The sequence below is a fragment of the Dendrobium catenatum genome, unplaced genomic scaffold (genome assembly GCF_001605985.2).
Source record: "Dendrobium catenatum unplaced genomic scaffold, ASM160598v2 fragScaff_scaffold_1056, whole genome shotgun sequence".
Taxonomy (NCBI): domain Eukaryota; kingdom Viridiplantae; phylum Streptophyta; class Magnoliopsida; order Asparagales; family Orchidaceae; genus Dendrobium; species Dendrobium catenatum.
Genome location: NW_021319518.1, coordinates 5,279,239 through 5,293,447, shown reverse-complemented (window position 1 = coordinate 5,293,447; position 14,209 = coordinate 5,279,239). Strand labels below are relative to the sequence as shown.

The window sequence follows — 14,209 nt, the reverse complement described above, 5'->3', positions numbered from 1 at the left end:
AATTGTTTAAAATGGCACCAGTGGTCTAGTGGTAGAATAGTACCCTGCCACGGTACAGACCCGGGTTCGATTCCCGGCTGGTGCATAATTTTTTATTTTAATTTTAATATTTCTACTTTTAGCAGGAAAAATTAATTAGCAAAATCCAAATAATGTTATTTGTATTGCTTAAAAATCTAATAGAAAATTCAAGCATTTTTTTAAACCACTATCAAAATTATTTCCAAAGTAAAATTTGATAAACTTCAAAATTATCTAATTTGTATTAAAATTAGTATAATTTGAGATTGTATTGCTGCCTATGATCAACGGTAGCAATTCTTCGAGCTTTTATTATGTGCGTACAGTAGACGGGAGAACCGTCCGATTAAGCGCTGTACCCAGCGGTGTATCAAGGGATACCGAGTGCATGTACCAAATTGGGTACCCTACAGTGGGGTGATGTGGCCCAATTTTATTAGTCTCTAGATGCCCTACGAATTCTGCACATAATAATAAATCCAATTCTTCATCGCTCACATGCTCAAATCTCCTAATTTGCTCGGGAAAAAATTAGTGAAATTTAAAATATCATATATAAGATTAATTTTAATGCAAATTGAATTATCTCAAAACTAATCATGATATATTTTTCATACCAACGTCTCGATATCATTTCTTCTCGTAGACAAGGGGCCTAAAATTAGTTCTTATTTTAAAACTATTTCCTGCTTCTTAAAGCAACTTTTTAGTATTAAAATTTTAATTTTTAAACTAGAAAGTCGCTTTATGAAGTAGTAAGAAAGCCATCTCCAAAATTTTCTTCTTGCTTTCTAAAGCAGTTTTTTAGTTAAAAAATTCTAACTTAAGAAAATTTCGTACTAAAAACACTAAAAAATAATAAGTAAGCTGTTCCAAACTAAATTTTAATCCACATTAAACAAATAAGCAACTCAATTCAAACGAAGAATGCCTTCAAAATATCTACCATAGCTTCAACGGTTCTGAGCTCCCAATATATTGACTCAGAAGGCTTAGCTTTCTTTTGTAAGATAACAGGAGGCACTAATTATGACAGGATTACTCTTCCTCCATAACACGTTTATCATTTTATTCACAGGCTCACAGTCGAACCAATATCAGCCCAAATAATACATTCATTTATCACAAAGAACAAGAATAAGAAGTTACAAGTCAGGGCTGTAAATTTAAGAAGAAAACAGAGATTTCATGAAATCTTGATGCGCTGCAGTAACCAAATCATCATCGTCCCACTGATCGCGGTAGCTTTCAGGCCGCGCAACCCTGTTCTTCGCAGTTGCTTCATACATTTTCTTCCTCCACTCTTCAACTGGAGGGCAACCGCATTGGCTTGCCAGCCAGTCATCATACTCAAACTGCAGAGCTCAATCAAGTAAGCTAGTTCAGAGAAGTTTATAATCATTTTTGTAATGCAAAATTTTTTTTAATTTTGAGTACCGAAATGCGTTAAGATCGTAATTCATGATGCTAGTCTAGATTTATTTTGATGTAGATCCACACTAATCGTTTGGGACGGCTTTTTTACTGCTTTCTAAAACGAAGTTTTAGTACAAAATTTTTTATTTTTGTACTAAAACTATGTTTTAGAAAGCAATAAAAAAGCCGTCCCAAACGAAGCCTAAGGCTTTCGTTTGAGATAGCTTTCTTACTATTTTATGAATCAGTTTTTTAGTACAAATGAATTTAAAATTTTTGTACTAGAAAGTTGCTTCATAAAGTAATATTATCCCAAATAAAATCTAATTGGATATTAATACTCTTAAGAAGAAAAAATACTCATCCCCACATGTATGTTACTAGGAGCTCATTCCCGGAAAGGAATGCGAAAAAACTGAGAGAAAATCAGAAAAATGATAAAGAATCAAATACTAAATTATTCATAAATAACTATAGCAATACAAAACGTTTCAAAGAGTATACCACCTTGTGATTTTGTTAAATAAATAACCTACGCTGAACGCACACAAAATTGATGGGACGAAATAGCACATCTTTTAATATTGAAGTGACCCAGGCATCGCTAAACAGTATTTAAGGAACTTGGATGAATTTATACACAGCTGTTTTAACCATAATGGCAGTAGAACTTTGAATTATCAAACTTCCAACATTAACTGCAATTGTCAAAGGTTCGCCTAGCCAAAATTTTTTAGTCTTATATATAATATATATACAACTAATTTAGCCACAAATATCATTAGAACTTTGAAGTACCAAAATTCCAGCATTAATAATGTAGTCATAAATCATTATCAAGAGCTTTATACAACTATTTTAGGTTAACTTGATGTACAAAATTGTATGAAATAGGGAGAAATTAAGTTAATGTGTCATACATTAAAACTATGGGAGAAGTTACGGAGCATAGGTTGCGGCGTCCCACTAATGTTTCTCAAAATCAATTTGGATTCATGCCGGGTAGGTCTACTATGGAATATTACATTTATAGATAGGTTTGATGGAGAAGTACAGAGAGAATAAGAAAGATTTACATATGATATTTATTGATTCAGAGATTGGATATGATAAAGTTCCAAGAAAATGCTATGGAGAGTTCTAGAAAAGAAAGGGTTACTAATGCTTATATTCAAGCCATTAAGGCTATGTATGCAAGAGTTGTTACTTTTGTTCAAACACAAGGTGATTTGACCAAGTATTTTCCTATTTCAGTTGGATTACATCAATGATCGCCTTAAGCCCATATCTTTTTGTTTTAGTCATGGATGTTCTCACTAGACATTTGCAAGAGGTTGTATCCCAATGTATGCTTTTTGCTGATGATATTCTTCTTATTGATAAGACTAGAGAGGGAGTTGAAGGTAAACTTGAAGTATGGAGGTCAACCTTAGAGTCTAAAGGTTTTCATTTGAGTAGATATAAAACTGAATATATTGAGTGTAATTTAAGTAGAAATAGATCTAGTAGGGGGGATTTTGACTTTGGGAGATCAAGTCATCAATAAGAGTACACATTTAGAAATCTTTGGTCTATTGTTCAGGTGATGGTGATATAGATAGGGATATTATTAGTATAATTCAAATTGGATGGTTGAAGTGGAGGAATGCATTGAGCTTGTTGTGTGATAGAAAAGTCCCCCTCAAATTTAAGGAAAAATTCTATAAGTTGGTGGTGAGACCATTGTTTAATGGTGCAGAATGTTGGCCATTAAAAGAGAAGAATAACATTAAATTAAATGTTGCATAGATGAGGATGCTCAGGTGGATGAGTGGATTTACTCTTAGAGACGGGATACGAAATGAGCAAATATGTGAAACGGTTGGAGTAGCTCCAGTGAAAGATAAGATTAGATGGTTTGGTCACATAAAACGGCAGCCTTCCCATGACCCAGTAAGGAAAGTAGATGTATTAGATTTGGCTGATGTTAAGAAAGGTAGAGATAGACCTAAACAAGACTTGATTTGAAAATATTAGAAATGACATTTCTTATATTAGATTTAAATAAGAATTTGACTTTTAAGTTTTAACATTACACAATGGAGAAAAAAGATTAATGTAGCCGACCCCACATAATGGGATAAAGATTTGATGTTGTTATTGTTGTAGTATATAAAACATATACAACTAATTTGGCCACAAATATCATTAGAACTTTAAAGTACCAAAATTCCAGCATTAACAATGTAGTCATAAATCATCATCAAGAGCTTTATACAACTATTTTAGGTTAACTTTATGAATCCTCGTCCTCTCTTAATTTAAATTTTTGAGTTCACCTGCTAAGTATTTTGTTCAGCTCCTTTTGTTCTACATTCTCATGAATTTCTATCTATTTATCTCATCGGTGCATCGTATTCATTACTAAATTTACTTGCAATATATTTAACTAACTTATCTATAATAGATATCACTGATATTATCAAATTTTAATGCATATTTTTTAATTTTATTACATATTCATCTTAATGTATTCATTAATGTCCACTATTTCCCAACACTACAATTTATATATCATAAAAACTCTAATAATTAAACTTTAGCATAATATTTCTTATGCAGAGTTACCTTAGAGACAATTCTTCACAATCTTCTAGTTTTAATGCTAAACTTAAGCAGTCATCCATATCCAATAATGTTTTGTATGATATAATCTAATCTTCCAACACCGGATATAACCTAATCTTCCAACAACATCGATTAATAATAAAAATATGGCATCCACCAATGCAAGTGATATGCTCAATTTTCATTCATCTAGTCTTGAGCACCTTCTCTTCTACACCTCCTTTACTGTTCAAACACTTCACTTCTATCAGGGGAAATCTAACCTATCAGAACTATGTTATGCACAAACAATAAACATATGCCATAGGGTTGAGAATTACACAATTTCAGAACAGTTCATTGTGACCCAAAATTGACTCATATAAAGTTTAAAATTGCACAATTTGCGGCGTGCCTCAACCTGAGGGATACAGGAAATGTAATGAGGCAGATTTACATCACAAACACTTCACGTGTGATAGCTGAGGCAAATGCTTTAATAGGAGGGAGCACGCCTCAATACTATTTCATTAAATCATAAACCTCAAAATTTAAGGTTTAGGATATATAAAAATTTCAATTTTAAAATTAAAATATCAAATTAAACATAATCTTATTTGTTTTTTAAAAAAGCCTTATCAAGAAAACCGAGAGCCTCATCAGCCCTCAAATTCCACCAAGAACCCACATGGAACAAGCAACAACATCTAACTCTATTGTACCATCACAACTACTCCACTTCCTCTAGTCCGATTGCCGGTAGTTAGCGTGTCAATAAATGAACTGGCTTAGACCCAACCCAAAAAATATGGGTTTAGGTTAACCCGTTTAATAAATGGGTAAGGTTCGAGTTTGAAATTCCAATCGGTTTATTAAATAGGTTAGGTTCGGGTTGACCTGCAAACTTGACTAAAACTTGACTTTAACCTGAAAGTGATATGTTTAACCTTTTTCCCTTAAATTCTTTTACTTGTTAGTAAAATCTTCTTATTTTTGATCAATTAAGATAAACTTTATAGTTCATAATTTTCATTTTTTTTTTAAATCAGGTTGTTAGGTCGGGCAGATTTAGATCATTCAGGTTACGAATGGGTCGGATTCGAATTCACAATTTTGACCCATTTATTAAATGGGTTAGGTTTGGATTGACTACATTCAAGTTGGGTTAATTTCGGGTTGAACCCTAATCCGAACCGTTAACCCATTTTGACACTCCTACTAGTAGCCCTTCTCATTCTTTTTTGCTTGTATGGTTTGCACTTATTTCTTTCATTGTTACTTCTTTTTATCATATCTTATTCTATATTTTGTAGCCTTTAATAGCTTTTTATGATTTTAATTTGAATTTTTATGATATCACTTTAATATGAGTATATTACTTATTATTTCATATTTTTTATTAATTAAATGCTTTAATTTGAGACTTAAGCCTTAAAAATGTATTGAGATTTACATCATGTCTCACAAAAAGAAAATGCCTCAATTCTTGATTATGCAATTTTAAACCTTAGGAGTCAAATAAGTATTGGTTAAGCTTAACATAGACTTGAAAATCTATTGGTAAGGATGTAATCAATTCATAGTTAATACCTATCCAATTCTGAGCATACTTGAAATCATTTTTGTTCAGCTTTCTAAGATTTTTATTTACACAAATGTACATATCAATAGGTGTGCATGTATATGCAACATCAATATATAGAGTATATTTCAAATCGATCAAAAGTTGGTTTGATGTCAGCCAAACAACCTCACTATTTTTGTAAAAATCAGTCGAAGCCCAGGTTTTGGCATGTAGCTTGCTCGTTTGGATTCATAAAAGTAAAAAAATTGATTAGATCTTACTAAGATCTTCAACTTCAAGCTAAAATCTCACCTGTATGTGTCTCACTTTGAATCTCTAATGAGCATCTCCATAACACATAAATAAATATATGTAGTTAATAATTTATACAGACAGGAATAACAAGACGTCTTGGTAAGAACAGAAACATAAAACTAAGGTAAAATACCTGGTAATCTGCAATATTATGAGTGTATCTTCTGGGCCGCGCAGCTTGCTCCATTTCTAAATAGAAAGCTTTAACATCTTCCATCATCTCCTCAGGCGTTGGGAGAGCAATCCGACCTGACAGAACTCCCGCAACCCACTTACTTTGAAGCTCACACAAGGGGAAAGGAACGACCTGCAAACATTTTTTATTGAGTTTCAATTATTAAAAAGATAACAATCAAGTACAAAATGATCCCAGAAACAGAAATCACGTGACCAGAACCTTCCAGGGTATTCCAATGAAAGAAATATATGGAGCAAAAAGTGGTGGAAAGACGTGCTTATAAAGTGATGAGACCCGATTGTCATCCACATCAATGATACCATCGGTTTTGAGGAAAGGAAAATGATACTTGTACCTGAAAATAAAACTTAAATTTAAACCCTAATGTCATTTAAAAACACAACATAAAAGGAATTGAGAAATTCCTTATAACAACAACAACAACAATAACAAGTCTTTATCCCATAATGTGGGATCGGCTACATGAATCTTTTTCTACATTGTATCTCGTTAAGAATCAAATTCTTATCTAAATCTAATAAAGAAATGCCATTTTTAATATTTTCTAACCAAGTCTTTTTAGATCTACCTCTACCTTCTTTAATATAAGTCAAATCTAATACATCTACTTTTCTAATCAGATCATTGGAAGGCCGCCGTTTTATGTGACCAAAACATCTAAGGCGACTCTCTCTAATCTTATCTTCCACTGGAGCTACTGCAACCTTTTCACGTATATGCTCATTTTGTATCATGTCTTTAAAAGTAAAGACATTCATAGACCTAAGCATCCTCATCTCTGCAACACAATTTAATATTATGTTTCTCTTTTAATGGCCAATATTCTACACCATAAAACATTAAAGTTCTCACTACCATTTAACATTTAAACAACAAGAACATAAGCAAACAAATAAGAGAGACCTAACTCATCTATAGCGGTATTTACATATTCTAAAAGTTGTAAAGCTTGCAGCTCTACGTTTAATTCCATCAGGAGGTAACTGCACATCTTTTTCGAACAACGAAAACAGAATGCAGTCATCCATGATTCCATATAATTGTTCAATCACCATATAAACTATATTTATCAAGATAACCAAGTTATGTCTCGTTTGCACTGATTTTTGAGCCGTCCTTTCTTAGATAGCAGAGCTTTTCCTTGCAGCTATCACAAACACGATGATCTCTGCATGAGGCAGGTTTTTGTTTTCACAATTTGAATTTCAGTAGCAAAGCCTACAGTCTGGCCATTCTAAGGGCTCATTGGATAGCTTGTAGATAAAAAGTAAGTTTTAGAATATGACAATTTTATTTTCACTCATTTTGAGTTAGAAAACAAAAAAAATATTACATTTAAGAGATTTTAATGGTGCATATAAAGTTTAAAACCAGCACTAATTCAAACTACATCAATCAAATGAAAGAATCTAAACAACTCATCATTTTTCAAAACATGTTTCCTAACTTCAAGTGATCAAATGAGCCCCAAGTAACCCTCACTCAAACAAAGAATAAATCCATGGCCTAAGAAAGTATTTTACATTAACAAAAAATCAGAGCCAATTGATAGATTCAAGAGCATCATAGGGATCAACTTGGTCCAAAAAAAAAGAAGGTAACGCAGATGAAAATTAATAGGATGCAAAGAAGTTTGATCTAAGTCACTTCATCGCATACAAATACAAACATTTATGATATATAGTTGCAATCTATCATCAAATATCATCCAAAATTCTAAGTCACACTGAATCCTAAAGATTCAGATCACGTATACCTACCCAGTGCAGTGCATGATAACATCAACATGGGCCGAACTTCCATCTTGGAAAACTACAGTACCATCACTGTTAGTGCTCTCAATCTGCATCAGAACAATGTAGGAAATTTCATGAAGTTTCATGAAAAAAATTTAACCACTTAAAATACCTGGATCTCACTCACCAGGGATCAAAGCTATTACCATAGAGTGAAGCCACAAGTTATCATAACCAGGTTGCTTCATGGGGTTTTCGACACAATGTGATCTACTTGCAACATGAACTTCTTTGGCAAAACCAGCAATGTCCCTTGAGATATCAACAGCACTAGCTGAACCACCGATTACAACAACGACCTACCCATTCTAGAATTAGTGCAAATGAAGTTTGTATAAAGTACTTGAGATGGACAAACCTTAAAATTGCTTATATGAAAAGATAGTGAACAGGCAATGGCAATAATCTAACAGAAAAGGCGCCTAATGAGCCCTAATGAGCATGCAGCCATGCAATACCAAAAATGAGAAGAAATAAGAAATAAATTAAGAAAAAAAACACATACCTGACCCAAGAAATGCTGGGGAATGCGATAATTGTGGCTATGAATCTGCTTTCCAGGCCAAATCTCAATTCCTGATGACACAACTAAGCAAATTACTTCCAACAAGAAGAGAGACGTAATTGGATCATGAAAGAAGTAGCCAACGATATTCACCAATGATGTGTTGCATACATAATTTGCCATGCACATACTAGATTTATTAATAAAATGCATGAGACGACATCCCCTGTGATGTGCATGATCAATGGGTGCAACAAGAATGATTGTTATAATGAACTAATGAGTGCAATTGGCAAATCATCATTGTTGGATTGGATCCCACTAAAACTAATGTAGATAGAAGGAATGTGTTATGAAACACGTGCAGGAATCGAAGATGACTTAGCAAACCTAAGAGAAATCCCAAATTCAGAAAAAATAGAGATATCCCTAACCCTAGCCTCCAATTCCTACATAAGCATACAATTAATTTAGTAAAATGCCCAAAGAACCCTTATAATTTGAATTTCCATCCTCATTAGAGATATCCCCCCCTTAATTTCCTCTTTAAATTTCTTTTACATGCTGCTGCGCCCGCATGGAGAGAGGCGGAGGCTGCCTGGGCGGGAGTCTTCCTCCTGGAATAATAGAAGCCCGGTCCCTGCTAGACCGGCTAGATCGGTGATGTATGCAAAAATTATGACAACCCCCTAATTTTTGCAAGCAAAAGAAAACACTTCCTAGGACAAAAGAAAAATACATGAAAAACTCAAAAAGACATTTTTTATAATATAAAAGAATGCTTACAAACTTTGACACAAACATAAATTCCTAAAGTTGCATTTCCTTGCTTGAGAAGAAGGATACAAGTGACGTCGAACTTGCGGAGAGAAGAAAGAGGTAAGAAGTTCAAGACGAAAGAGAGGACAAACTCGCAAGCCTTCCCAAGAAGAAGAGAAAAGAAGTGGAACAAGCTCTCAAGCTTTTCCAAGAAAAACCCTTAGGTTTTTATCTCTAAAAATTAGTTCATAAACTCTTTTTTCAAACTCTTAAACAGCTACAAAAACTCCCTATAAATAGATAAAAAGAAGTTCAAAAGACACCTAAAACAGCTGTCCAAAACAGCCAACAAAAACCGTAGAAACTCTTGGAAAAATGGCATCATTTAAGGCTCCCAAAAACCAAGCAATCAAAGCCATGAATCTGAATAGAAACAGGAACCAAAAAGCCACCAATTGATGTAGGAAAGGAGTCAAACAGCCCAAATCAGTCCAGAAATTATTCCAAAACAGCACTCAAAAGGTCACATAGAAAACTGGGAAAAAGCTGCCACGGGACGAGCAACCAGGGAGGAAACCGAAGGGGCTGCACAGGAACCGGACTAGCAGTCAGGCAGGGAACCGAAGGGGCACAAAGGGGGCTGGAACCAGCAGCCAGCAAAGGAGAAAGAGCAGCCACGAGAAACAGTCAGGGAAGAAATCGAGGAGATACAAAGAAGGGGAAGAGGAAAAGGTAGCCATGGGTAGAAGAGACAAGGAGGGGAGAAACCAAAGAGCCAAAGCAAGGGGGAATGAACCCAATAATGATAATTTATGAGCTGGATAAGTAAAAGAGGCTCATTAATGAGCTGATTCTAGTATAACTTACAAAAATTTCAACTCAACTTATTTTGACCCCCCTTTGCCTACATCAACTGGTCCCTCCTGGACCGGTCTAATAGTAGCCTACTTATAATAATATAAAGATGACATGAATAAATAAGATAAATTAACATTTAAGAAAAATAATAACATAAAGAAAGATATAAATAATATTTCTACAAACTCATCAAATAACTCTAATAGGAAGAACCAACGAAGTTTCATCTTTCATTTCATACAAGGAATGTTATATAATATTTCAACCCAACATGATTTTCTAATACAAGTAATTATATATTGTAAGCACTAAAATATGTATTACTAAATAATTTCATGAAGGGAAAAGAAAGTTCAAAAATTTTTATGATTTGATTACATAACTAATGGTCACCTTACTTAATTAAAGAGATCATTGCATTGACTGTAAAGCATCCAAATCTTTCTTTTTTGTGTTGAAACTTTAATGAAAGATAGAGAAAGGGAAGAATGTTTGAAGAATATTTTCTAGTTTAAAATTTTGGCCATCCTTCATTGGAAAGAGAATAGATTCTAATTATTACTTTTATGATGATCAACATCTTCCTTAATTGCTCTACCCTTAATTAAAGGTGATGTCATTCTATAAAAAATATGATATTTATTTTTATATTTGAAAAATAAAATTGAAGTCATCTTCTTTTTAAATTTAAATAATAATCAACTCCTTTTAGAATGATGAAAACAACATAACAATTTTCAAAATAAAAATATTTAATAAATTAATGATGATTGCAAAATTTTCAAAATTGAATGATGGGATAACATGCATAATTTTTTTTCATATTTACATCATGATGATCAACTCTAGATGACTCCACTTGAAAAATACTTCAAAATTCTACCAAACCAATAAATTTGATTCATGCATATAAATATTTGATTTTTATCACAGAGCCTTCATGCTCTACATAAAAAACCAACGAGCTCATATTAGAACCGACAGTTCACTAAGGGATGATAATCTTTCTACCATCGGCATATGCTCAACAAACATACTAGTTTTGTTGCTTTGTTTTATGTAAATTGATTCTCATAGCATATTAGAATTGATTGACATTACCTTGACTGATCTTTACTAAAGCTTGTTAAAAACTATCATTGATGCATTGCCTACATCTCACTTACACCTATTTTGCCGCTTCCCAAATGTCATGATTAATTGTTGCTCTTCATGATAATTTCTTCTTAACACTATATTAATATTGATTGAGTATAAATCTTATTGAACACCTTATTTACTTATATCCATAAGTTTGGCACTACTTACTAAGCTTACTATTCACCCTATTATGTTTTATTTTTTTTTTAATAGGTCATCTCTTGTGCTATTAATAAGAAGTTGTGAGAATCACTTCTATATTGGGTAAATTGAGTATTTTGGTGAATGGCTTTGAAAATCAATGGCACCTTTTTAGTTCTGTCTTTAAGAATTCCATGAATTGTGGATATGTATCTTTTCTATAGCAAATGGTTGTAATAATTATATTTATATTTTATATGATTAGTAAATTATGCGGATATTGATTGTAAAAGTGATATACATGAATTGTAAATTTGTAAAATTGACCCATGTAGAAGTTAGAATGCCGAAATTTTCGTAGTTAGTTGAACGGGCAGATTCATAAAATTTCACAAAAACAAACCATAAAATTTCCACCATTTTCTTTCAATCCAAGCAAAGCCTAAATTTTCACAAAAAAAAATAAACAGCCATTGATGCTTGGTCGGCATTCGACTTCATTCAATACTCTACCCATTCAGAAAACTTAAATTAAAAATCTAAACATCAACACAAGCGAAGAGAATGCAGAGAAAAGAAAAAGCCATAGCTTAAATACCGGGAATTTCCGCGACTCGAGGCTCGGTATGGTGGCCGTTGCAAACAACAATACCGTCATAGACCTCACTTTCGTCGCCTGTAAGGCCATCATCGATCTTCCGCGACCTCACAGCCCACCTTCCCTCCCCCTCCATCTCCACACTGACAACCTCGGTCCGGAATCGTACCATCCCATTAACATCGGCATCCCTCGAAAAATCTTCAAGGTAGCGAAGGACCTCAGGATGCCCTGGGAAGCGACGGTGGTCATTATCACTGTTTCCGGTAACGGCGACGAAGGGGTAATCCGAAAAACCCATGCACTCCCTAGGAAGATTGGTGCGAAGAGAATCGTAGAGGCTGGAATGGACGACCTTTCGATTGGAGTCGATGCTAAGTGGATCGGATTCGACTGCGGGAGTGTAGACCCAGGTTCCGCCGACGCTGTCACCACGCTCGAAGACGACAACGCCGTGGCCCTCACGTCGGAGCTCCCGCGCAGCTACGAGGCCAGCGGCGCCGGCACCGATGACGGCGATGCGGCGGCGGAACATTAGTTGACGGTCGGGGAAGAGGCTGGTTGGGGTCGGCCAGAGAGTCCGGAAGGTTGGCATTGGACAGCCGGTGGCGTATGCATTGGTAGCTCTTTGGAGACCCGGAGGATATATTTCTTGTAGCCATTTTAGGAAGCTCCCTTACGATGCTTTTTTTAGCACGTAATCGAGCGGATAATATCTCTCATATGTTTAGCCTAATTTTTTACATTAGAAAATTTGATTTTATTTTTCATAATAATATTGATACATCTTAAAAATTATCTTAATTGGGCCTATATTTTAAGTCTTATTTAAACTAGCATCTTCCAAAATTAAATTCGAGATCATCGCAGCTCCAATTTCAACAAATTTATAGTTAAATTAACGGTCTTAGTAAGACAAACCCAACAACATCAAAATCAGTCCAATCCGAATCCAAATGGCATAAATTAAGAGCTTAAAATATATTGGGGAGCTTTAAGCATTAATTGGATGATCAAATGATATTCGAATGTAACATGCTTATAATTGAATCAAACGACTTGATGAGAGAAATCCAATGAACCCAAGATCATATAATTTGGACATCATTAAGGCAATTAAATGTTGAATGAAAACTCTATGATCGAGAGAATCAATATGAGTTGTCTAATGGAGCACTATAAATTTGCCCCGAATTTTCTCTTTATTTATGAGGTATGTCACTCACAAAATCTATAGATAGATATCTAATCTCTACATGATAGGGACCTTTAGCTAAATATTGGAGAGATATCTAAGACTTCTAGAGCTCCACCGTAGGCGAACTTCTGTCGATTGACCATTATCGGACCTCCACCCAGCCACTGATAGTCGCTGGACTCCGCCCGTCACCGGATGACTGCCGACTGCCTACCACGATCAGATCTCCAACTTGAATTATTTTCCAAGGTGGACAAACTAAAGTCTATCCCGCTAGAGCTAACTTCAACTTTAAGTCGCTCTCGGTTTCCTCCAAATCGAAATCAGAGCCAATTGATCTAGAACTAGTCCTAATTAGCCTTAACATGCTTCAACATACCTAATTTGGTGGAATCCAAACTCATGCTAAACTTAACTTAGCCCTATTTATCCTTATTTTAAAGAATAATTATGCTATATATTAAAGAAACTTAGGAACATTCAAAAGGATAAGCTTCCACACAATGAAAATTAAAGCTAAATAATAAACAATTTGTTTATACAATAAGGATTAAAATCTCTCTAGAACTATTGGAGATGACTTCAACAATATATGCTCTAAACAAAGCAGTGGGTAGTCTATCAAAAGGAGGGCTCTAGGCCATGCTATGCACGTTGAGAAAGCAATGCCATTAATCATAGAAAGCATATCAAAATTTGAAGTAAAATTAGAACACATAGGAAGATCATCTAAGCAAGATTAAGGTTTCATTTGAGATAGCTTTCTTACTATTTTTTAGACAAAAAAATTATTGAATTAGAATTTTTGTACTAAAAAAAAAATAGAAAACAGTAAGGAAGATGACCCTAATAAAGCCTAAAATAACAACGAACCCGACCCCTACCAATTATTTTAGTCCATGGCGTTGTGCTAGATAAAGCTAAGAAAAGCAAAATGGATCCCACTTCCCAACCAAAGATAGTTAAGTCTGAGAATTTAAGTTTTTTTTGGGACAACTTTTTTACTGATTTTAAAAGCAATTTTTTAGTATAAAAATTTTTTACAGTTAAAATTTTTATTCTAAAAAAGTTGCTTTAAAAAGTTGAAAATTTTTGTACTAAAAATTTGCTTTA

General features: G+C 34.0%; 1 protein-coding gene and 1 non-coding gene across 2 annotated transcripts; one reads left to right on the top strand and one right to left on the bottom strand.

Moving 5' to 3' along the window:
• Nucleotides 1–14: 14 nt before the first annotated feature.
• TRNAG-GCC lies at nt 15–85 on the top strand. The gene has a single exon. It is a non-coding gene; the product is annotated as a tRNA-Gly (tRNA).
• An 851-nt stretch (nt 86–936) lies between these two features.
• LOC110093761 (flavin-containing monooxygenase FMO GS-OX-like 4) lies at nt 937–12,566 on the bottom strand. The gene is made up of 7 exons (XM_020818740.2): nt 11,899–12,566; nt 8,403–8,473; nt 8,044–8,196; nt 7,862–7,944; nt 6,300–6,435; nt 6,036–6,209; nt 937–1,376 (listed from the first exon to the last, which is right to left on the bottom strand). Exons 1-7 carry the CDS (start codon nt 12,491–12,493, stop codon nt 1,188–1,190), a joined length of 1,401 nt encoding a protein of 466 aa, XP_020674399.1. The 5' UTR covers nt 12,494–12,566; the 3' UTR covers nt 937–1,187.
• Between the last annotated feature and the right edge of the window lie 1,643 nt (nt 12,567–14,209).